Source organism: Pelobates fuscus, chromosome 6 (assembly GCF_036172605.1).
Source record: "Pelobates fuscus isolate aPelFus1 chromosome 6, aPelFus1.pri, whole genome shotgun sequence".
NCBI lineage: Eukaryota > Metazoa > Chordata > Amphibia > Anura > Pelobatidae > Pelobates > Pelobates fuscus.
In genome coordinates this window covers 137,666,098-137,688,918 of record NC_086322.1, presented here as the reverse complement: position 1 = coordinate 137,688,918, position 22,821 = coordinate 137,666,098, and the positions used below count along the sequence as shown (strand labels likewise).

Here is a 22,821-nt window from a genome sequence, read left to right as displayed (position 1 = left end):
TCCCCAGGTTTCATAAAGGGCCTCAAACTTTTTTTTCCTGTTACTCTGCTCACATCTGATGGTGGGCTAGGACTGAGGGTGGTGCGGTTGTGACTGAGTAGACGCCATCTTGTCCGCTTTGAGGATTTTCTATTCTTGACGCTTTAGGTGCCTATGTGCCCCATTTAGCTTCAGTGGGGGGGGTCAGTTGGAGGGTGGATGTACTCTGGCAGTGTAATGAATTTTTGTGAATAAAAGTTTTATTCGTCACCATATATAAATCACTTGCGGGTGTCCTGGAAAGCATGTATCAATGGTAACAATCATTTTTAGCAGGCGTACAGTAACTTTGCAAACAGCCATGCAGGCTAACCTCATCAAGATTAAGGAAAATGTGGACCCTCCCGTCCTACAATAATAAACATTATGCTCTTCTAAACAGAGTATGCAGTACTGGGAATAGTGTCCCATGGGCCTGTGCATTTATCGCAAGTCAAGACATAGTCAGGATGCAAACAGTCACTCAGGACAGAAATAAAGTCAACAATAATAAGTAAATGTGAGCTGGGGCCCTTGAGTCCTTCAGTAATCATTATGCTCGTATAAAAAGATGATTTCCTTTCTCCAAGGGCCTATTCAGCTAACTCGGGTCTAGCCCTATTTATGAGCAATGGAGCATCCCATCCTTAGCCCACTACTGTCATGTGTCCGTGGATGGATAAGCTCATTAAAGTAGCAGCAGACAGGTCAGCCCAAATCCGGTCCAACACCCCAACATTTGCCAGAAAGCTCCTCGCCTACTCTCTACCAGCGGCCCAGGGTCTGTCCCTCCAACTGGCCCGCCCCCCCCCCACCATCGTCCTCAACTCCCTGACTGTGTCTGGGTGGTGAGCGTTAAGCAGCCAATGAGTCCAGATATCTGTGTACATCCCTGGGACGCAAGGGTCAGCTCCTCTAACCGTTGTAGGTCCTCCATTTTGTCAAACCATAATGTCAGGGGTGGGAGTTCCTCTTTTTCCAATAAAGTGGGATAACCTGTTTGGCTGTGTTCAGGATCCGTATGGGCATGGATCGTTTGTATTTGGCTGTGGGAGTGATGGTGTGGTGAAAGAGGAATGGTGCCGGTTTGGGAGGTGACAGGTTGTCAGAGAACTTCAATAGGATGGCACTAATTGCTGTCCAGAAAGGTTGGTTTTATGGCAGTCCCATCAGACATGCAGGAACGTGCCCGATGTGGCCCGGCAGCGCCAACACTTGCCGTCTTAGGCAGGATTAATCTTCTGGAGGAGCGGTGTTTTGTACTATTGTGTTAACACTTTATAGGCTTTCTCCTGGGTTCTGCTAGCTAACGTGCAGTGATGCACTAGATCGCAAATTTCCCCCCATTGGTTGTCTGTGAGGGTTTCCCCAAGGGCCTCTTCCCATTTCCCCATGTAGCTAGGGTCCGGTCGTTTTCCTTGTGTTTGGAGCAGGGAGTATAGAAGAGAGACTGTGTGGGGTTGTGGGGTAGGGTCTATACAGTTTTGTTCGAAAGAGGTAAGAGCCCTGTACAAGTCTGGTTGTTGAGGTATGTGAGTGAGAAACCTTTTCAGTTGTGCGTACTTGAACCTGTGCATGAGTCTTCCTACGTTATCCCCCAATAAGTCCTCTAGGGCTTGAGTCCCTTCCCCTTGGTCATGTGGCGGATCTGGACCTGTGCATGTGGAAAGAAGCATGAGTAGGATCTACTCCCCCAATCCCGGTGGGAAGTCGGGCTTGTTGGTGAGTGGGTACAGGGGGGATGGGAAAGATGAGAGGCCCAATTTGGGGGCCAACCTATGCCAGATTTCAAGAGTGGCCTTGATACATGGCTGTTGACCCGTCAACACCCTACTCTCCACATGACATCCAGACTAGAGCTTGTAGGGAGCCCTTTGCTTGGCGTTGCTCAATGTCTTTCCATAATTTAGTCACCCTGCCCTTGGCCCATTCTAGTACTCTTTGCATGTGTATGGAGTGGTAACCTAGGAGAAAGTCAGGCACTGCCAGCCCCCCTCCGGTTTAGTCAGAATCTGGTATTGTAGTCAAGGTTTCTGAGAGCCCCATATATAGTTTATCAGTAGTGACCTCAGGGATATGAAATATGGAGCCGGGATCTTGATCGGGAGCATCTGGAACAGGTAGAGGATGCGCGGTAGGATGTTCATCTTTGCGATGCGTCCCAGCGAGGAAATGCTTGGTAACGTCCAATCGAACAAGTTTGAGTAAAGTTTGTCTCGTACAGTTGAGTGAGGTCTCTAGTTATCCAGATCCCCAGGTACTTAACGGATTATCTGACCATTGAAAGTTCCCACGCACGATGGTGGCCCTGGCCGAAGGCACAGAGTTGTTAAGCAGTGTCGACTTGGTATAATTGATTTTTAAGTTAGACAGGTCTCCGTCGATTCCGAACTCCCGCATGATGTTTGGCAGTGTAATCTCCAGGAATGCCACGAAAAACAAGAGGTTGCCATGTAAGCAGCAACCTTATGCATCTCAAATACCACGTATATCTGGATTCCTCGGTACTGCCTGTATGAACGATTTAAAGACAAGGATGAAGAGCGGCGACAGAGGGCAGCCCTGGCGTGTGCCATTTTGAAAGGGTTCCGTGTATGCCCAATTGATACATCCCCTGACTTTTGGGTTATCATACAGGGCTGCTATTCTAGCCCGCATCAGAGGTTCCACACCAAGTCCCGCAGACTTTGGAAGAGAAAGTCCCAGCTCACCCTGTCGAAGGCCTTCTCCGCATCCGTGGACAGCAGGGGGAGGCCCTCGCTGGTCGTCTGTACACATACACACACACACGTGTACACACACACACACACACACCTCTCCCCCCATATATAAATCACATGCGGGTATCTCTTCTCCCCCCCACCCCCGCTTTTCCCCCTCTTTCCCGTAAACTGCTTATAATGTATAGGCAATCTGTCCGGTCCTGGGCTCTTACCAGTTTTCATGGACTTCACTGCTTCTGCCAGTTCCTCAATGGATAAGGGGGCTTCACGTGTTTCTCGTTCCTCCCCCTCCACCGTGGTATGAACAAATCTCCAGGTAGCTGGTGGATGACATCCCCTCTCCCATTCGGTTGGGGCCCACTTGACTCCCTACAGGGCTTCGTAGTAGGAGCGTGAAACCCATGCAATAGCGTCCCTTGGGGTCTTGCAAAAATTCGATTTTTGTTTTCCATTTGATGATGTGGGCCAGCAGTTTGCCGCATTTGTCACTGTTTAGGTAAAAGTGCACTTTGGTCTGGAGAGGGGATCATTGATATCGTCTGTGGAGGATGGTAGCCAAGTCCCTTCTCAGGGCCGCTAGGTCCAGAAAGGCGGTCAAGTTGGGGCCTCAATTTATGGGTCCGTTCAAGTCTGAGTATGTCCTCTGTAAGCTGTCTTACTCCTGCTTCCCTCTCACGTTTTTAGCTGGGGCCACTATGGCCATGAAGAAGCCACAAACGGTGCACTTGTGAGCTTCCCAAATGGTCAGGACAGATACCTTTTGTCACGAACACACCCTACTCCAAGAGTGTGCGTGACGTAGTTGTGGTGGTGAAGGGGGTTAAAGTTCACTATTTGTCTGCACTAGACAAGAAAAAATGACAAAATCCCCCTTTTACCAACACCCACACTTAAACATAGTAACATAACTATTACTATTTTAACGCTGCCACCATTAAGACTATTTATAAATGAGGTGCCTTGGTCCCCCCAGGTAAATCAATAATGAAACCCACAAAATATTACTTAGCACAATATTTAAAGAATTGCAAAAAAACTAATTAGTCTCTTCATGTAACGTGCTGCTTAACCAAACCAAGGCAGAACTTAATAAATTAATGTTTATTATGAGCAAAAAATAGTCACAGTGCATACAAAAATATATGGTAAACAAATTATTTTCACAAACAACAGATAAAAACAAAAAGGATAAAATACAGAAGTCCTAATTACTCAATTAGATTTTCAAAGTAAAACTTCTGCCCAGAGGGTCTCTGGCAAGGAAGGATGATGGTGACTCACTCAAAATTAGATCTTGGCCCCAAGCAAGTACACCAACACCCCATCCAAATATTGGCTATATACCCTGTGGATTATCAAGTCTTGCCCAGGGGTGGAGTTAAGGCGTACCTATAGAAATAAGTGACCACATCCTTTGTTCCAGACCACCGTCAATCCAAATGGAAACATTTGGCTCTATCTTCTCTTATGTACCTGCCACATAAATAATAATTGCATCTACAAATTTGTTATTTTCCCATTCCATAGACCTGTCATACACCCCACCCGCGATCCAATAGGATGGACATCACAATTCCTTCCCCTATGGTCAAGTCAGGCCACTCGTGTTTGGGCTTGTTTAGAAGATGGCGCTTGTCACATTCCAAATATAACAAAAATGAGGCTTAATTATTTTGTGGGGTACATATTAATGTTTCTTTTGGAAATGATCATTAACATATCAAAGAAATCCCATCTTCAATTATAAGGTACATGCCAAATGGATGAAGAGATATTCAGACTTTTTCCAAGTGTAGAACCTCACACCTTGCAGAACCTTGAGTGATTCATATCCATATGGTAAAATCCTTTTCACATTGCTATGCCATTTATACTACCCCTTCTGGCATCTGACCTCTGTGAGGGTCCCAGCTTCAAAAGAGGTTACCCCATTTGACTTTGACAATACCATCACTGCCAGGCCAGCGGGTCCTTAATATACTACACAAATTACATTAAAGGACAATATTCCATAGTGTAATAATAAATTATGCATCCTTGCCGTGACACCTCGGGCGTCGAGTTCTCATCAAAATAGTTTGTCAGCGTGGTGTTTATGTCCGGCAGGACCAGTGGGTAATTGAGAAGGGTCTCATTTAATCTCCAAATTTACCGTCTTGGGTCTAGAGAGTGGGCTTATCTGACTAAGTGTGAGGAGGCCATGGTCAGACCAAGTTGTCACTCCAAGGGTGACCTGGGTAACAGTATGTAGATAGTAGTAGGGAATGATGAAGTAGTACTGGTGAGAATATCTAGCATGGGGAATAGAGTAGTATGAGTAACCCCTACCGTCCGGGTGCATAGCCCGCCAGCAGTCAGTTAGGCGGTGTGTGAGGAGTAGGTTTCTAATCCTCTGGAGTGTGTGGTCTGGGACAGCTGATGTGCCTGTCGAGGTATCTACTCGGGGGTGTAAAGCTAAATTAAAGTCTCCCCCTAAAATTAGAAAGCCCTCTATAAAGGCCATTAAAGTTTTCAGCGTGGCCCTTAAAAACCTGCCTTGTTGCGAGTTAGGGGCATAAATGTTTGCAACCGGGTCCAGCCACTTCATGTTGAGAGGTGGAAGGGAGATCAAGGTCCCGAGGTGGACCAGGTCGGCGTGGAATCATAACACCACCGGGCCATCCAGAGTATTCACGGATAGACCAGTCCGGAACATCCAACGGTTATGGGCCCCTTTTGAGGGGCCGCAACATCCTGTGGTAGTGTAGCGTGGCCTGGGAAAGGTCCGGGAACAACTGCAGCTCAGCCTGAAGATGATGAAGGGTGCCAGCGTCCCTGGCCACCCACAGATTTCCCTCCGGCTCCAAGAACGATTCCAGGCAGCATATCACGTCCCGTGGTGGGGCCTCCGGTGGTCCTCGAGGCCGCAAGGCCCGATGGGCACAGACAAATGCAATCTTCGTAAACGGGTCGCATTTCAGCAGGCCATTGAAGATCTCTTACAGGGTAGTGCACAGCTCGTCATGGGAGTTGTCTGATTCAGAGAGACCCTGCAGCCGCAGGTTATTCCGCTCATCCCCAATTATCAAGATCCTCCATGTAGAGGGCCAGGCACCGAAGATATTCCGCCTGGCGACCAGCCCACTCATTGGTGAGCGCGAGGTCCCCCTGGAGTAGGGCACAGGTGTATTCGAGATGGCACACCCAGTCGGTCTGGCCCTGTATGTCATCTCGCGACGCCTGGATGTCGGTCCGGATTGAGGCCTGCAGCACGCTGTTAGCAGCCGCCAGATCAGCCCGGAGGAATCGGGCACCCGTCCTCGGGGTAAAGCAAGGGGAGGCATCTTCCTGGTCGTCTGAGGTCTCATTCGACGTGGGCTTAGAGGTACAGTTGGAGAGACTGGGTCAGCAAGCCCTTTTTGGAAGCGGCATCCTTCTGGGAGCCGGTGAGCCTATTATTCTTCTTCCCCATTGAAGCAGGTAAGTTGGGAATTATTTAGCTGCAGAATACGAGGCAATGAAGCAGGAAAAGTTTAGGCGGCCATCACAATCCAGAGCCAAGCCCCGCCCCCAGTGTAATGAATTTTAGGTCTGTATGGTCGGTATGGATATTTCTAGATGGTCTAGACTCCATATGAAAGCTTGCTATATGGCTGTGCGACAAAACATTTTGTACTTCATTCCTTATTTTTTATGGATTGTTACATGTGTGTTATTTTCTTATCCCATGAAGCTTATGCAAGTTACTTCTTAAATTATACTTTAAACTTTATTTTATAAATGAAATGTAGTTTTTTCATGTTTCTTCTAAATTGCATAGATTTGAATTACCACTTAACCTAGTTCTACATTTTACCCTCCAAAGGCAACAAGTCATGTTATCAAGTGATAGAGATTTATTCCCATAATTGTGCTTTTGCTTACAGGCCAGCAAGAAACAGACAGCAAAAAGCTAAAAAAGAGCCAAGGTAGAGTGTTTTTTTTTTCTTCCTAATTTTTGCTATTTTTGTTTTCAGACAGATGGAAACATCTGATCATTTTTAATTGCAATAGTTCAGGGCATGAGTGTGTAAATATGTAATTTATTGAATACCGTTTTACTCTTCTAAACACATTTTAATGATCAGTGTCTCAAGCTATTGTACCCTTTGTATGTTATACATCCTTATCTATACATCTGTTTTCTCAGTTTTTTTTTTTTTATTGAATTGATGGCACCTCTCCTATTATTTACTGAGAACTCTACCACAATTTGGAGGAAAATTAGATGAATTGTTATGAGCTAGATATAAATCTAGAAATGGAGACATAGGTAGACATTTAGATCTCACTTTAGAGAGTATAAACTGAGCTTAAGCAGGGGAGGTACTTATTTAATGATTCTCATCCCAAGAGTGTATATTAGTAATTACTTGATTTTTCTATTGCATATCCCTTTCTTTACTGTCCACCAATAACAGGAAAGAATACCAACAGAAAAAATAACGAATACACAGTGACATAGGCCACTATAATAGCAAGCACCATCCTAAGACCTTTCTCTTTCTTAAAGATGCGACACACCACCATAAGAGTCCGGAAACATCAGACCTAATCCAACAGAGAAAAAACAAACACCCAAGTCTGTAGGGTCCATTCAGGAAAGAGAGCAAAAGGAAACAAATCCAGAACCGCTCCAACCGAAAAGACACCTTCCAAGGACCATACAAAGAGACATCGAACAGGTCCAGATCAGGCTGTGGAAACCTAAAAGAACAGGAGCCCAAAGGTTAAATCTGTACCGTAAACCAACATCAATGGCCAGATAACCATAGGCACCACAATTGACCCAAAACCACCAATAGTGTACACCAAACCGAGCCTATACAGATAACCCCAACCAAAACCATCTAGGTAAAATACCCCACTTACCGTACTATTGAGCCATAATTTGAGACAAAAGAACGGGTGGGGGGAACATACATAAGAACACAAGATGAAAATGAAATACTCGCAAGGTGGTGCAATACTCGCCTCTATGTCATTAATAAAATCATGACTTTATCATGCAATAGCAACACCATGTAATTTTATTGCAAGACACGGAGGCTCATATTGCAAGTTTAAAGCTGACCGATCATGCAAATCGAAAATAAAATTTACAAAAATTAGACTCCCGCGACCAGTCGGCCATCCTCGTCAAATCCTCCAATTGTGCACCCGACGCTATAAATCGAAGAGGCCCTCCCTGACAGAATGAGGGCCAAAAACCTAAGTGTCCACAATTGCCTGGCTGAACAGAAATTTCAACCAACGAGACAACCTAGTGCTCGCCACCAGGGAAAAAGGTGGACGAATGGTGAGAGAAAAAGCTAAGGGGTAGATAAGGAACGAATCGATCTGGTATGATCTTCATACTCGCGCAAGCAGACCATCAGGCATAAAGCCGGTGCTGAGGGACAAGCCAGGTACGACACAGACTTAATTGAAGTCTTGCACGTAATCGTGCGCATAAAAATATTAAAGGTCACCCCATCTGGAAGTTAGGTGCAAGCCTTGAAATCCAAGGCACGCACATCCAACACCCTCTTGCAAAAGAGACATACTAATTTAGCTGACGCCAACAAGCGTGAAATAGCATCCAAAACTACCTGTACCTCCCAGGGTCCCGTGAAATCCACCACGCCATCAGAAGTAGTGATCCATCCTCGAGGAGAGGATGACCACAACCGAATGCATTGCAAAGGAATCCTGGGTAAGATGGCAACAGTCTGGAATAATCCACCGCCATGTCCAGAAGTTGCGGCACCATGATTGCATTCCCCCAAAACGGAGCAAGAAGGACCAGATCTGAAGTAGAGTCCAGGGAAGCACGGAAGGAACGCCCCATGCCACTCCTGTAAAAAAGTGTCAAAAGCCTCCGCATCCGGGTCCAGACACCAACTAAAGAAGTGAGGCAGCTGGGCACTGAGTCGTGACACAAATATGTCGATGGCAAAAGGACCCCAAAGAGACGATATAGCTGATGAAACTTAAGCTGGAGAGTAGATCCATGGTCCATTAAAGATGTCATAGGAGGACTGAGCGATTCCAGGCCATAAAGTGTGTCATCCAGGTAGACAAAAAGGCGTAGACCTTGACTGCACAGCCAGACCATCGCCAGGCGCAGCAGCTTGGTGAAGTACCAAGGCACGGAGGAGAGATCAAACAGAAGACCTGTAAAGCACCAGATTCTATTCTTCCAATGGAAACAAAGTAGAACCGAGATGGTCGGCCACCAGAACCGTAAGATACGTGTGTCAGGATTACTGTTTGATCCAGCACGTAGAACTGTATAGCACGGATGACAAATAAGTAACGTATTACCGGTCCTTAGAATGGCCGGATTTAACGTACATAGAATAGTCAAAAATACAAGCCGAGGTCAGGGAACACAGAAAGGGACGCAGCGATGTGGAAAGCCAGGAGTCAGGATACCAGAATATAGAGAAGTCAATAAACGAAGCCAAAGTAAAAAAACAGGTAGAAAACTAATAACAGGAACACGCTGACAACGTGTCATTCAAATCCAGTTTTGGCAACCAGTTCCCACGAAGGAGCAGGTTCCACAGGAGGTGAATGCCCTTCATCTTGAAATGGCGGTAGCGCACCATTGTGTTGACGGGATGCAGGTTGATGTCGCATTTGGTCTCCTTTCTTTTCTATGAGGAAGATATTGCTGATGACCCCGGTGGGATTCAGCGGAGCAAGTTCGATTGCCTTCTTGACAAGGGGAGCCGACAATTCCTTGTCTGTCAACCTGGGGTCTTAAAGGGAATAACAGATCAGCCAAGGGGACGGAATGTGGCAAGGCACCCCCACAAGCTCTATCTGATAGCCTTGAACTGAGTAGAGGACACATGCATTGGAGGTTATAGCTAATCAAGCTGGGAAAAAAATATTGGACTCTGCCCCCTACACAAACATGAGAAGAAACCTGAGGTAGATGTAAGGTCATCTTGCACCAGAATTTCCTCGGAAGCCTCTTAACCGCCATGGTCATCCACGTGATGGGAAGAAAGGGGAACAGTTCCTCGTCTCCTGGTAGTTGGACAGTAATTAAAGGAGCCTTGTCCTGAGCCACAGGACTAGAAGTAACTGCAACCAACCAGACGACCCCTGGATCTGCCTTCCCTAGTAAAGACCCTCCCATGGAATACCCTCCTCGTGGAGGACTGGGCCTTATCTAGGGCTGTAAATGCACCAACAAAGCGCCCTAGGTCTTTTATAAAGAATTTGCCAAAGAGCCTTAACTGCCTTAGGGCGAGATCGGCTCCTTTAAGCTCTTTTTTTTTTTTTCTTAGGCTTTTTTTTTTTTAAAGGATGGTCTTATGCCGTTCCATGGACAGGGAGGTGTTCACACTCATCGCAATGCAAATAGCCCTCTGGACCCAACCACGGAGTTCCTCCGGGTCAAACAGACGGTTATTGGCCTTGGTGTCTTCTGCCATATCAAAGAGTTTAGTCAGGGGACCAAAGATGTCCAATTGCTTATCCTGGCATGATCGTGTGCAGAGTCCAGACCCTTACCCAGGTTCCAACCCTACTTGGGTCCATCTCTGGGGTGTCACACACCTTTTGTTAGGCACCATAGGCCTAAGACATTCAGCCCTGAGTTTGTTCTGATCCACCTTGCTGAGTGGGTGCCGCACCCAAGTTTCCAGGTAGCTGGCTACATGGTACGCTGGGAGACACTTGGCTGACTTAGGATGATGGAGATCATCCAGGTCAAATAAGGATTCACCCAACGCATCCATGAGGGCAGTCCCCACATCCGCGGGAGGATCAGCCCTCAGATCACTTCCGGTAAAGAGGTCAAGGCCCAAATCAGCAGAATCCCTCTTCTCACTATACTCGCTTTCTGTGTCAGTTGCTCTCTTTTTGTGCTTTAGCACATTTCCATTGCTCTTTGTGTGGTTGAGACACTCTTTCTAGGGCGACCGAAGAAAGGCAGAGGGAGAGACATGCCTAGATTTATGGCTAGACTTTTTGGGTGCATCTCCTAAATGGTCCACAGCAAGACGCGGTTGGCGTGTCATGGAATCTGATAAATCTGCATCCATAGGGTGTGCAAGTAGGGCCTGAGAAATTGTCTGGCATAAGGCTGAGGACATAGAGCCCATGGCAGCCATAATAGCGTCCCTCACCGTGCACTGTAGCGAAATTTAAATCATTAGTACAAGCAAAAAAAAACCACAGAAACAGATAAGTTAGATGCTTAACTGACTGTGGAGCAGCAAGGTCTTAGGCTACTCCCCGTCTAAGTCCCACTATAATAGCAAGCACCTCCCTATGTCACTGTGTATACATTATATTTTCTTTCTGTTCGTATTCTTTACTGCTATTGGTGGACAATAATGAAAGGGATATGCAATAGGAGCCTCCGTGTCTTACTATAAATTTCCAGCTTCCGAGAAAAGGAGAAGTGCTCCGTCACATACGTGTGAATTTTTTTAAATTATATATATATATATATATATATATATATATTTTATTTTTTTTAAGAATATCACAAAAGTATAAACCGTGAAATACTATACATATCCTCTGACATTCTAGACCGACTTTTTAAATTTGTTTTATTAGATATTTGTTGTTTTATTTACTTAGCTTTGAATTAAGTAACCAGCAATGATTTTAGGTCACAATATATTGCTTGCAATTTTTCCCCAACATTTTTTTCAGATTGAGTGTTGTGGTCTTAATTGTGTGATCCCCTTGTCAATTCTTTTCTAGTTTAGTGATGCACGTAGTTATAATGAAGGATCATACTTTGTGTGGTTTGATATATCCATAAGCCATATTAGTAACTGTGCACTATGCAGAATATGCCATTTCCATAGATGGTAGTTGATTTTACAATGAGATATAATACTATATTTATATTATTTTTCACTTAGATGAATATGAGAACCACACAGAAACTGATGCAATCATCTCAAGGTATCCATTTTAAAATGCAGTCATGCTATAATGTAATAAAATCATTGTCATATTTTTTTTTTTAGCATTACTGATTTATTTTTTTGTACCCTTTGCTCTGTCTTTATATTTGCCTTTGGTTTGCTGATAATGGAAAACAGACCCACTTCCATAGCTGCTTCAGCAGATGGGTGTTTTGTGTGATTTGTTTTAAGAAATAAGTGCAAGATTATTTGTTGTTGCCGCACGATTTTCGCCTCATTTCAGCAGCCAGGAGAGCTGGAAACAACTGCTTAGGAGCTTTTGTTAGCTCTCCTGTGCTTAGCCCTGCACCATTGGGCTTAACCCCTTAAGGACCAAACTTCTGGAATAAAAGGGAATCATGACATGTCACACACGTCATGTGTCCTTAAGGGGTTAAAGGAACTGTCGTTACCCAGACCACTTCAGATCATTGAAGTGGTCTGGGTGCAGTGTCCCAGGTCATTGTTGTAGTTTTTAGGAAACTGTAATAAATACCTGCTGGGGTTAACTCCATCTCTAGTAGCTGTCTACTAGACAGCCACTAGAGGGACTTCTTGGGCTGTCAGGTGACTTTTGGTCGCCTGACACTGGACATGGGAACTTCCAGCATCACACAAAACTCCACAGGAAAGGATTGAATAATGCTTCCCTATGGAGAAATCCTAATGTGAGTGCGGCTATTGCCACACATGCGCATTAGGCTGACGCGGGAGGGTGAGGAGCTAAGGCAGACCTGAGCCAGTGCCAGATGTACCACAAGGGGAGGAGGTGGGCATTGATGGAGGGTGAAGCTATAATGCAAAAAAAAGTTTTTCCTTTTAGAGGTGAGCAGCACAGTGAATGTGATGCTTGGAGCTTTCCTTTAAACTGATTGGTTAACCAGTGCTGACTAGCCTCCTTACTGCAGCTCGAACCTCCTCCTATGAGATCATCAAGTTGATGACCTCTGTCCCATCAAATGCTTCTTATGGAGAACCATGGTGTACATACAATCTAAATGCTGCAGTTCACTAATCCAGTGCTTCTCTGTGAAAAGCAATTAACGCTTCTCAGAGGAAAAACACTGTTTGCACACCAAGCATTCAGTGTCTGCATACTTTACATGCTAACCCTGGACATCAAATAAATGAAATTATTAAATCTTTTTTTTTTTTTAAATCTGAAGAGCCTATTGGTTGACCATCTAACGGCCACTAGAAACTGGAAGCCGTGCTGTTTCTCAGAATCTGCAAAAATGCAGGGGCAGCCTTATGGCTCAAAATCACTTTATTAGATGAAGTGCTAGCAGTTTTGTGAGCAAATGTATAGATTGGGAGAAATATCTATTAAAAAGTACGTATTTCTCTCACTGTCAATCAATTCTTTGACATAGAGACCTTCCACAGACAGTCCATCTGCTAACCACTCACAGCAACCACAGCACATACACAGAGGGTAAGTTAAGTCTGCAACAAGTTCCTTTTAGTCCAAAAAGCATTTTCTATGAAGCTTCTGTTACACATTCCACATTCCTCCTTTGTCCCATCATCTGTATGAAACTTTTGGACTTGAGCATATGCCCACTTTCATCTTTGTTGATTTCATGGTTTCATACCCTTTGTATAGTCTTTGAGTTCTGAGCTTTCATGAAACAAAGTTTTACGTAATTTACTAAAACTTCCCCTAGAGCAGGGGTGGGGAACCTTCGGCTCTCCAGATGTTTTGGACTACATCTCCCATAATGCTCTTACAGGAATAATGCTAGCAAAGCATCAAGGGAGATGTAGTCCAAAACATCTGGAGAGCCGAAGGTTCCCCACCCCTGCCCTAGAGTATAATTGGTTGTTTCCACATATAGCTGTAACAGATATTGTAACACAAGTACAAGTGAGATATTTGGAAGCCCACTAGAAACCTGGAACATTTGATTCTGAGTGAAAGATGCTGAAAAAGTTCTGCATCATAATACGTCACTATATGTTCTTATTTTGTTTATATATATATATATATATAATTTTATTATTTTTTTAATTTTATTTTTTTCTTTATTCCTGAAGGACAGCAGCATTGGATCCAGCTGCAGAATATAAAATGAACAATGTAAAGCGAGGCTTGGCCTTGATCTTTAACCATGAAAGGTTCTACTGGCAGTTAACCTTGCCAGAAAGACGTGGAACTAATGCTGACCGAGACAACCTTCATAGAAGGTAAGCGAAAAGCATCAGCTTAAAGGATAACTGGGATAACTGTAAAAAAAAAAAAAAAATCTAAATATAGTCTTTATTTTATAATATTCCATCTAATTGTTTTGTATTTTTTTTATTCCAAATTCTTCACTGAGTTTTGGAATATTAGTTTAATGCTAATGTACATAACAGTAGTATGTTTAGAGACAAATGGATTTGGATTTTTTCCAGGATATTTTTTTTTTAAAGAAATAACCTTGCTATTCTCCCTTTCTGACAGTCATCTTGTATGCACATTGGATCAGATTGCCAGTTTTTTTTTTGTTTTTGTTTTTTTGCAACCATCAGTTCATATTCAAATTTGTATGTTCTTTCTGCCTGTAGCATTGTCTATCAGAAGGGTTATTCAGTAAAGTGAGAAGAGTTTCAAATCATTGAAAATTTGAGGCCAAACTAGGTGAACTGCTTTGCTAGGTGACATCAAACGTAAGAACCTTCGAAGATTATTTTTTTTTTAATTAAGACGTGCCTCTGGTGGCTGTCAGTCTGAGTTGCAAAAGAAAGAGTCCTTTTGTAACCACAGCACCCATGTGAGCACAGCTTGTTTAGTGCTGTCTGTGGAGCACTATCTATTGGTAAAACCTGTAGACCAATACAGGAGGTAGTACTTTATCCACACCACACTGCTCCCTCTACGTAATAAAATAAATAAAGAATGGCCAGGCAAACCGCTCTGGAGCTTCAACTTTGGGATTAATCTGTTGTCAAATGGTTTAAACCCTGAAGGTAAGAAGGCACCCGGGTACTGCCCCACAACAACCTTAATTGAGCTTAATAGATACCTATATGTGCTTGGATTCCTCTGATGCTGTCCTTCCATTCAGTGTTAAATCAGATTTTAGCAGTTTAAAGCTAAATAAGATTATTTGGCCACGCACAGCTCAGCCCTTACTAGAGGTATCGCTAAGGCAGATATTACACACTTCCTTCTAGCCATAACCATTCATACCAGCAATAGGCACTGTGATAGACTTAAAGCATAAGCTGACACTCAGCCAGTCACAGCTGCCCATTACTGTTTGGGCTAATGTTTCCTCGTTTAGCATTAAAACATTAATGCTAATTGGAAGGATAGCCCTAAGGGACTTCTGACACTATAACTACTTTACTTTAATTAGATATAACAGTGCCTACAGTGTCCATTTAATTTGTAATGGGGATGAGTGGTCTTTTTTTTTTTTTTTTTAAATTCTTTATTTTTGAAGTGCATGAAGGTATAACAAGAGGGCTCGTCACGCCCCAACAGCAGTGACAAGTATATAATCAGACATTCGTTAACAGTTGGTCAGCATGAGAAAAGATCAGCACAAAATTTTTTTTTTGGAACATGAACAGATTTAGCGGTCCTGTCTAAGCGATCTATGTATAACATGTTTGTAGGCAGGAATTTTACCAAAAATGCTTGAAAATTACTGAATTAAAAGGTTAGTAGAGTAATAGAATAATAACAATTCAAACAGGCGTATAGTTAAGCAGGTTAGGTTCACAGAGTGCTATGATGCTCAGTAAGTTATTTGGAGGCTATTGGAGCTGCACTATGCGCGCATGTTGTATCATGTTTTGTTTTTTAAGCTACCCAGATTTGAGACTAGTCGGTTAGGAGGTATAGGTGAAGCTTGTGTCTATAGACAACATCGCTGTTCTATCTATTTAGCCCACTTTTGGCGTCCGAAAATAATCAATCTGTGTGGTGTAGGCTGAGATTAGTCGTTATAAATAAGTATGTTATGTATGTGCGGTATAGGCTAGGTTAACATTTTTGTCAAAAAAAAAAGGTTAATTAGCGTAAAGTCTAACAAAACAATTGATGCATGTCGTTAAATACCGGCTTTTGTGTTATGCCTACTGATTTACATATATGGCTTAAACTTCGCCATTGAATACAAAAGATTTGCTGGTATCACATTATGCCAGAGCTGTTAAGAGAAAAAATAAAAAAAAAAAAAAAAAAAAAAAATTTTTGAAAGCTTAATAAAACATGAACCTTATAGTGGGGCACATCATTATATCAGTAGTTTGCATTTTGTAGGTTAGATGAAAGCACAGAGCCCCTGAGGTACACTTAGATGATACCAGGTAGATTGATGCACGATTATAGTAAACTATGGGCTAGACATTGCTTTTCATGCTAAACTCGCTAAAAATGGGCGGCCTGGGGTAGAGCCTAACATTTATTAGGGTGAAGTTAGAATTGGCGGTATGCCGTGTAACATTCTGCCGTTTTATGGTAGTTGAACCGGCATATAGTAAACAGCTGAATCAAGGCAGTTAAGGCGTGTTATAAAAATCAGAGACCTACCAGGCGTGTTATTGCCCTTTCAATCGCTAGCAAAACACCAATTAAGAACAAATGAAAAACAGATGAGTTCGATTCCAAACATGCAGTCCCAATGCCATGTGAGTCATAATGTATGATAAGTATGGGACACCTGTAGTCTGTCCGCCGCAGGCCCTCAGCCCACGCCAGTTCTCGAGGCCCGCCGTCCAGCAGCAAGCAGTTGCTCGGCAGTGTGTCGTGACCAGTAGTTCTGGAAGAGCAATAAGTCCAGTTGTAAGGGTCTCAGCGGTAGGGCTTCTCGTCCATCAGGATATGTTCTCTTCCCCCTGGGCCTAGAGAGTGACCTCCGTCCGCTTCTTCCGCGTGTGGTAGCGCCTTGCTTGGTAAAGGTGTTTAAAGCCGCTGAGGGAGATGCAGTACACGCTTGTCGGTAAGTCCCCTTCCGATTCTGTCGGGTGTGAGTATTGGCGCCTATTAACAGTGGCGTTATCGCTCTCCATGTGAGCCTCCGCTTTATGTTCCGCCTAAGGGCTGCTTTGGGGGTGCGAGGGAGAGTCCGGCCTATTTGACGCCGGGATGCCGGGCGGATCCATGCCGCCACTTCTTTAATCGCCACCTTGAAAGCTTGTCTTCGGGCATAAAGTCGAGTCCACAGGTTGGCATAGAGCTTGTCATAAAGCTCCTCCGTGTTCTCGGGCGGAAGGTGGAGCGTGCGGTTCATCACAGGCCGTGTCTTTCCCTCTTGTCTGGATGGCAGGGCTAAGGTGTGCTCATCCGCCATTTTGGAGGCCCCTACCCCCTTGCTGCTGGTGAGGGCCGCAAGCTTGTTCGGAGAGTGCCGGGTGCTGGGTTCTCCGACTGGCGGGGACCGGGATGTCCCCCACCGGTCCAAAGGGGGGGGGGGAGGTATCGTTTCCAGTTTACTCATGTATGAGTGTGTCTGGCGGGAAAGCGGCCGCCTTTCTCCGCCTCCTCCTTCAGTAGGCCTCAATTCGCTGATGCGGTATCCGATTGACCCTGGCATCGTATTCAGCATCTCCGGGTTCGGGTCAGCTGCCCCGGTCCAGTGAGCCCACTTACAGGAGGGTGAGCGCACTGTATCTCGATTTTTTTATGTTTTTCAAGCTAATTTTCCAGGAGCTGTTGCTGAGCACGTCTGCTCTGCTCGCTGGTCAAGCCCCGCCCCCCGGGATGAGTGGTCTTTTATAAGTTGCACACATTAACCTTATTTTTTTCCATCTTTTTTTAGGTTACATGACCTTGGGTTTGAAGTAAGAGTGTATAGTGACCTCAAAGCAGTGGAAGTGTTTGAAAAAATACACGAAGGTACGAAGGCTTTTTAACTTTATTTATAATGTTTATGGCTAATATAGATTTTAAGAAGTGTCCTTGAACATGTACAGTACAATGTTATACATCTGACACGGGTTGTGTACTCTACAATGAAAGGGAAAATCAAATTAAAATAGTACTTTACTTAGCAAATTCAGAGCTCTTTAGTTTATTTTCACGTTATGAACATTAGATTAAATTGAGCATAATAATGTGTAGAAAAGATATATCTCTGGTGTCTTATGGCAGATAATTCTAGAATGTTGATGCTGAAAGGTCAGTGTTCTGATGTAGTTAATGTAGTTAAGAAAATCACAGGGACAAAACATTTATTTATTTTAAAGGAACACTATAGTCACCTGAAAAAACAGCTTAATGAGGTTGTTCTGGTGAGTATACTAGATTCCTGACTGCTTTTTAATGTAAACACTGTCTTTTCAGAAAAAAAAGTGTTTACATTAGAGCCTAGGAACGACCACTAGAGGGACTTCCTGGGTCAGTCCTGCCCGATGTGCAGTACTCACGTTTTGACTTCTTCACGTTTAGCTGAAGAATTCAAACATAATATCAGGACCAGTGTCCTACAGTAAAACTCTGAGGCTGTCTGCAGTCTGCTCTGGCTGACAGGCTGCTGAAGGCAGAATAGATTTCACAGAAGGCAGAGGACAGGTTGCTAAATGCTGAAGACAGGATTCTGGAGACCCAACAGGAGGAGAGATTTGCCACCTGCCAGAAATCTACTGAACTTCAAATAGTAAGTAAACTTATTTTAAAAATAAATGAGTTGGAGAGTGAGCAAGAGCCAGCCCTGCCAAAGGGAGAGACACACAGAGAGAGAGACACACACAAACAGAGAGAGAGAGTGCCAGCCAGAGGCAGCTGGGGAGAAAAAGAGGGGGGAACCCTCAGTGTAAGCATAAGTGTATACCAGAGGCCCAGCAGTAATGATTATGGGAACCCACTAAAGTGCACACCAGCAGAGCCCAGTAAAGGGCAATAAATATGTATAGCAGCAAAGGGGGGCACCCTATGCAGCAATAGGCCTGCGACCCTATCCCCATGCAGGGACTCTTGTGCCAAACCTGTCTGTGTCTTAGAGTGTCTAAATGTGATCGGAAAAGATCTGCAAATATACACTCCATGTGTTAATCATATACACTGCTCAAAAAAATAAAGGGAACACTTAAACAACACAATGTAACTCCAAGTCAATCACACTTCTGTGAAATCAAACTGTCCACTTAGGAAGCAACACTGAGTGACAATCAATTTCACATGCTGTTGTGCAAATGGGATTGACAACAGGTTGAAATTATAGGCAATTAGCAAGACACCCCCAATAAAGGAGTGGTTCTGCAGGTGGTGACCACAGACCACTTCTCAGTTCCTATGATTTCTGGCTGATGTTTTGGTCACTTTTGAAGACTGGCGGTGCTTTCACTCTAGTGGTAGCATGAGACGGAGTCTACAACCCACACAAGTGGCTTAGGTAGTGCAGCTCATTCAGGATGGCACATCAATGCGAGCTGTGGCAAGAAGGTTTGCTGTGTCTGTCAGCGTAGTGTCCAGAGCATGGAGGCGCTACCAGGAGACAGGCCAGTACATCAGGAGACGTGGAGGAGTCCGTAGGAGGGCAACAACCCAGCAGCAGGACCGCTACCTCCGCCTTTGTGCAAGCAGGAACAGGAGGAGCACTGCCAGAGCCCTGCAAAATAACCTCCAGCAGGCCACAAATGTGCATGTGTCTGCTCAAACGGTCAAACACAGACTCCATGAGGGTGGTATGAGGGCCCGACGTCCACAGGTGGGGGTTGTGCTTACAGCCCAAAACCGTGCAGGACATTTGGCATTTGCCGGAGAACACCAAGATTGGCAAATTCACAGATGAAAGCAGGTTCACACTGAGCACATGTGACGGACGTAACAGTCTGGAGACGCCGTGGAGAATGTTCTGTTGCCTGCAACATCCTCCAGCACGACCGGTTTGGCAGTGGGTCAGTAACGGTGTGGGGTGGCATTTTCATTTGGGGGGGCCGCACAGCCCTCCATGTGCTCTCCAGAGGTAGCCTGACTGCCATTAGGTACCGAGATGAGATCCTCAGAACCCTTGTGAGACCATATGCTGGTGCGGTTGGCCCTGGGTTCCTCCTAATGCAAGACAATGCTAGACCTCATGTGGCTGGAGTGTGTCAGCAGTTCCTGCAAGACAAAGGCATAGATGCTATGGACTGGCCCGCCCGTTCCCCAGACCTGAATCCAATTGAGCACATCTGGGACATCATGTCTCGCTCCATCCACCGTCACGTTGCACCACAGACTGTCCATGAGTTGGCAGATGCTTTAGTCCAGGTCTGGGAGGAGATCCCTCAGGAGACCATCCGCCACCTCATCAGGAGCATGCACAGGCATTGTAGGGAGGTCATACAGGCACGTGGAGGCCACACACTACTGAGCCTCATTTTTACTTGTTTTAAGGACATTACATCAAACTTGGATCAGCCTGTAGTGTGTTTTTCCACTTAAATTTTAAGTGTGACTCCAAATCCAGACCTCCATGGGTTGAAAAATTTGATTTCCCTAAATTTTTGTGTGATTTTGTTGTCAGCACATTCAACTATGTAAAGAACAAAGTATTTCAGATGAATATTTAATTCAGATCTAGGATGTGTTATATTTATTTCTCTTTATTTTTTTGAGCAGTGTATTTCCAAACTTCTCAATCTGTAGAGAAAGTAGGGGAGTAAAAGAGAGCTGGAAACACAGCCAGCAAGCAGCAGCACTGGGGGGGGGGGAAGAATCATAGGGCCGTGGCTGCAGGAGCGTGTGCAGTGGCGTCTCTAGGATTCATTTTTAGGGGGGGCACATGGTGGGCCAGGTACAAAAGTAGGGGGGCACATTTAACCCCGCCCTCACCGCAGTTTGACCCTGCCGCATGTTAAGCCCCGCCCCCGACACAATGTGTTTATTTTATTTTTTTTCTAATCCCTGGTGGAGAATTCATTATTTTCCACCAAGGATTATTAAAAAACAAACACATTTCCCTTGATACAGTCCATACACACACACACACACACACACACACACACACACACACACACACACACACACACACACACACAGACTGCTGAGTCCTTACACACACAGAGACACAGACTGCTGAGTCCATACACACACAGACACACAGACTGCTGAGTCCATACACACACAGAGACACAGACTGCTGAGTCCATACACACACAGACACACAGACTGCTGAGTCCATACACACACAGAGACACAGACTGCTGAGTCCATACACACACAGAGACACAGACTGCTGAGTCCATACACACACAGAGACACAGACTGCTGAGTCCATACACACACAGAGACACAGACTGCTGAGTCCATACACACACAGAGACACAGACTGCTGAGTCCATACACACACAGAGACACAGACTGCTGAGTCCATACACACACAGAGACACAGACTGCTGAGTCCATACACACACAGAGACACAGACTGCTGAGTCCATACACACACAGAGACACAGACTGCTGAGTCCATACACACACAGAGACACAGACTGCTGAGTCCATACACACACAGAGACACAGACTGCTGAGTCCATACACACACAGAGACACAGACTGCTGAGTCCATACACACACAGAGACACAGACTGCTGAGTCCATACACACACAGAGACACAGACTGCTGAGTCCATACACACACAGAGACACAGACTGCTGAGTCCATACACACACAGAGACACAGACTGCTGAGTCCATACACACACAGAGACACAGACTGCTGAGTCCATACACACACAGAGACACAGACTGCTGAGTCCATACACACACAGAGACACAGACTGCTGAGTCCATACACACACAGAGACACAGACTGCTGAGTCCTTACACACACAGAGACACAGACTGCTGAGTCCTTACACACACAGAGACACAGACTGCTGAGTCCATACACACACACACAGACTGCTGAGTCCATACACACACACACACACACACTCAGACTGCTGAGTCCATACACACACACACACAGACTGCTGAGTCCATACACACACACACACACACACTCAGACTGCTGAGTCCATACACACACACACACACACACACACACACTCAGACTGCTGAGTCCATACACACACACACACACACACACACACTCAGACTGCTGAGTCCATACACACACACACACACACACACACACACACTCAGACTGCTGAGTCCATACACACACACACACACTCAGACTGCTGAGTCCATACACACACTCAGACTGCTGAGTCCATACACACACTCAGACTGCTGAGTCCATACACACACTCAGACTGCTGAGCCCATACACACACTCAGACTGCTGAGCCCATACACACACTCAGACTGCTGAGCCCATACACACACTCAGACTGCTGAGCCCATACACACACACAGACTGCTGAGTCCATACACACACACAGACTGCTGAGTCCATACACACACACAGACTGCTGAGTCCATACACACACACAGACTGCTGAGTCCATACACACACACAGACTGCTGAGTCCATACACACACACAGACTGCTGAGTCCATACACACACACAGACTGCTGAGTCCATACACACACACAGACTGCTGAGTCCATACACACACACAGACTGCTGAGTCCATACACACACACAGACTGCTGAGTCCATACACACACACAGACTGCTGAGTCCATACACACACACAGACTGCTGAGTCCATACACACACACACAGACTGCTGAGTCCATACACACACACACACACAGACTGCTGAGTCCATACACACACACACACACAGACTGCTGAGTCCATACACACACACAGACTGCTGAGTCCATACACACACACACAGACTGCTGAGTCCATACACACACACACAGAGATACTGCTGAGTCCATACATACACACACACACAGAGATACTGCTGAGTCCATACACACACACACACACAGAGATACTGCTGAGTCCATACACACACACACACACAGATACTGCTGAGTCCATACACACACACACACAGATACTGCTGAGTCCATACACACACATACACACTGCTGAATCCATACACACTGCTGAATCCATACACACACATACACACTGCTGAATCCATACACACTGCTGAATCCATACACACTGCTGAATCCATACACACTGCTGAATCCATACACACTGCTGAATCCATACACACACACACACACACACACAAACTTCCTCACTAGCAGACAGACACACAAGCACATTAAGCCTACCTGTCACTGGAGCCTGTTGCTGGTGGTCAGGCA

The 22,821-nt window shown here is 45.0% G+C and overlaps 1 protein-coding gene across 1 annotated transcript in view; it reads left to right on the top strand.

Annotated features, from left to right (window-relative positions):
* LOC134615520 (caspase-6-like) overlaps positions 1-22,821 on the top strand; it is a 46,648-nt gene that overhangs the window by 5,296 nt on the left and 18,531 nt on the right. Inside the window, exons 2-5 of the mRNA XM_063460051.1 lie at positions 6,647-6,688; positions 11,639-11,681; positions 13,721-13,870; positions 17,437-17,513. Coding sequence (XP_063316121.1) covers positions 6,647-6,688; positions 11,639-11,681; positions 13,721-13,870; positions 17,437-17,513 — 312 coding nt within the window. The remainder of the gene's footprint in view (positions 1-6,646; positions 6,689-11,638; positions 11,682-13,720; positions 13,871-17,436; positions 17,514-22,821) is intronic.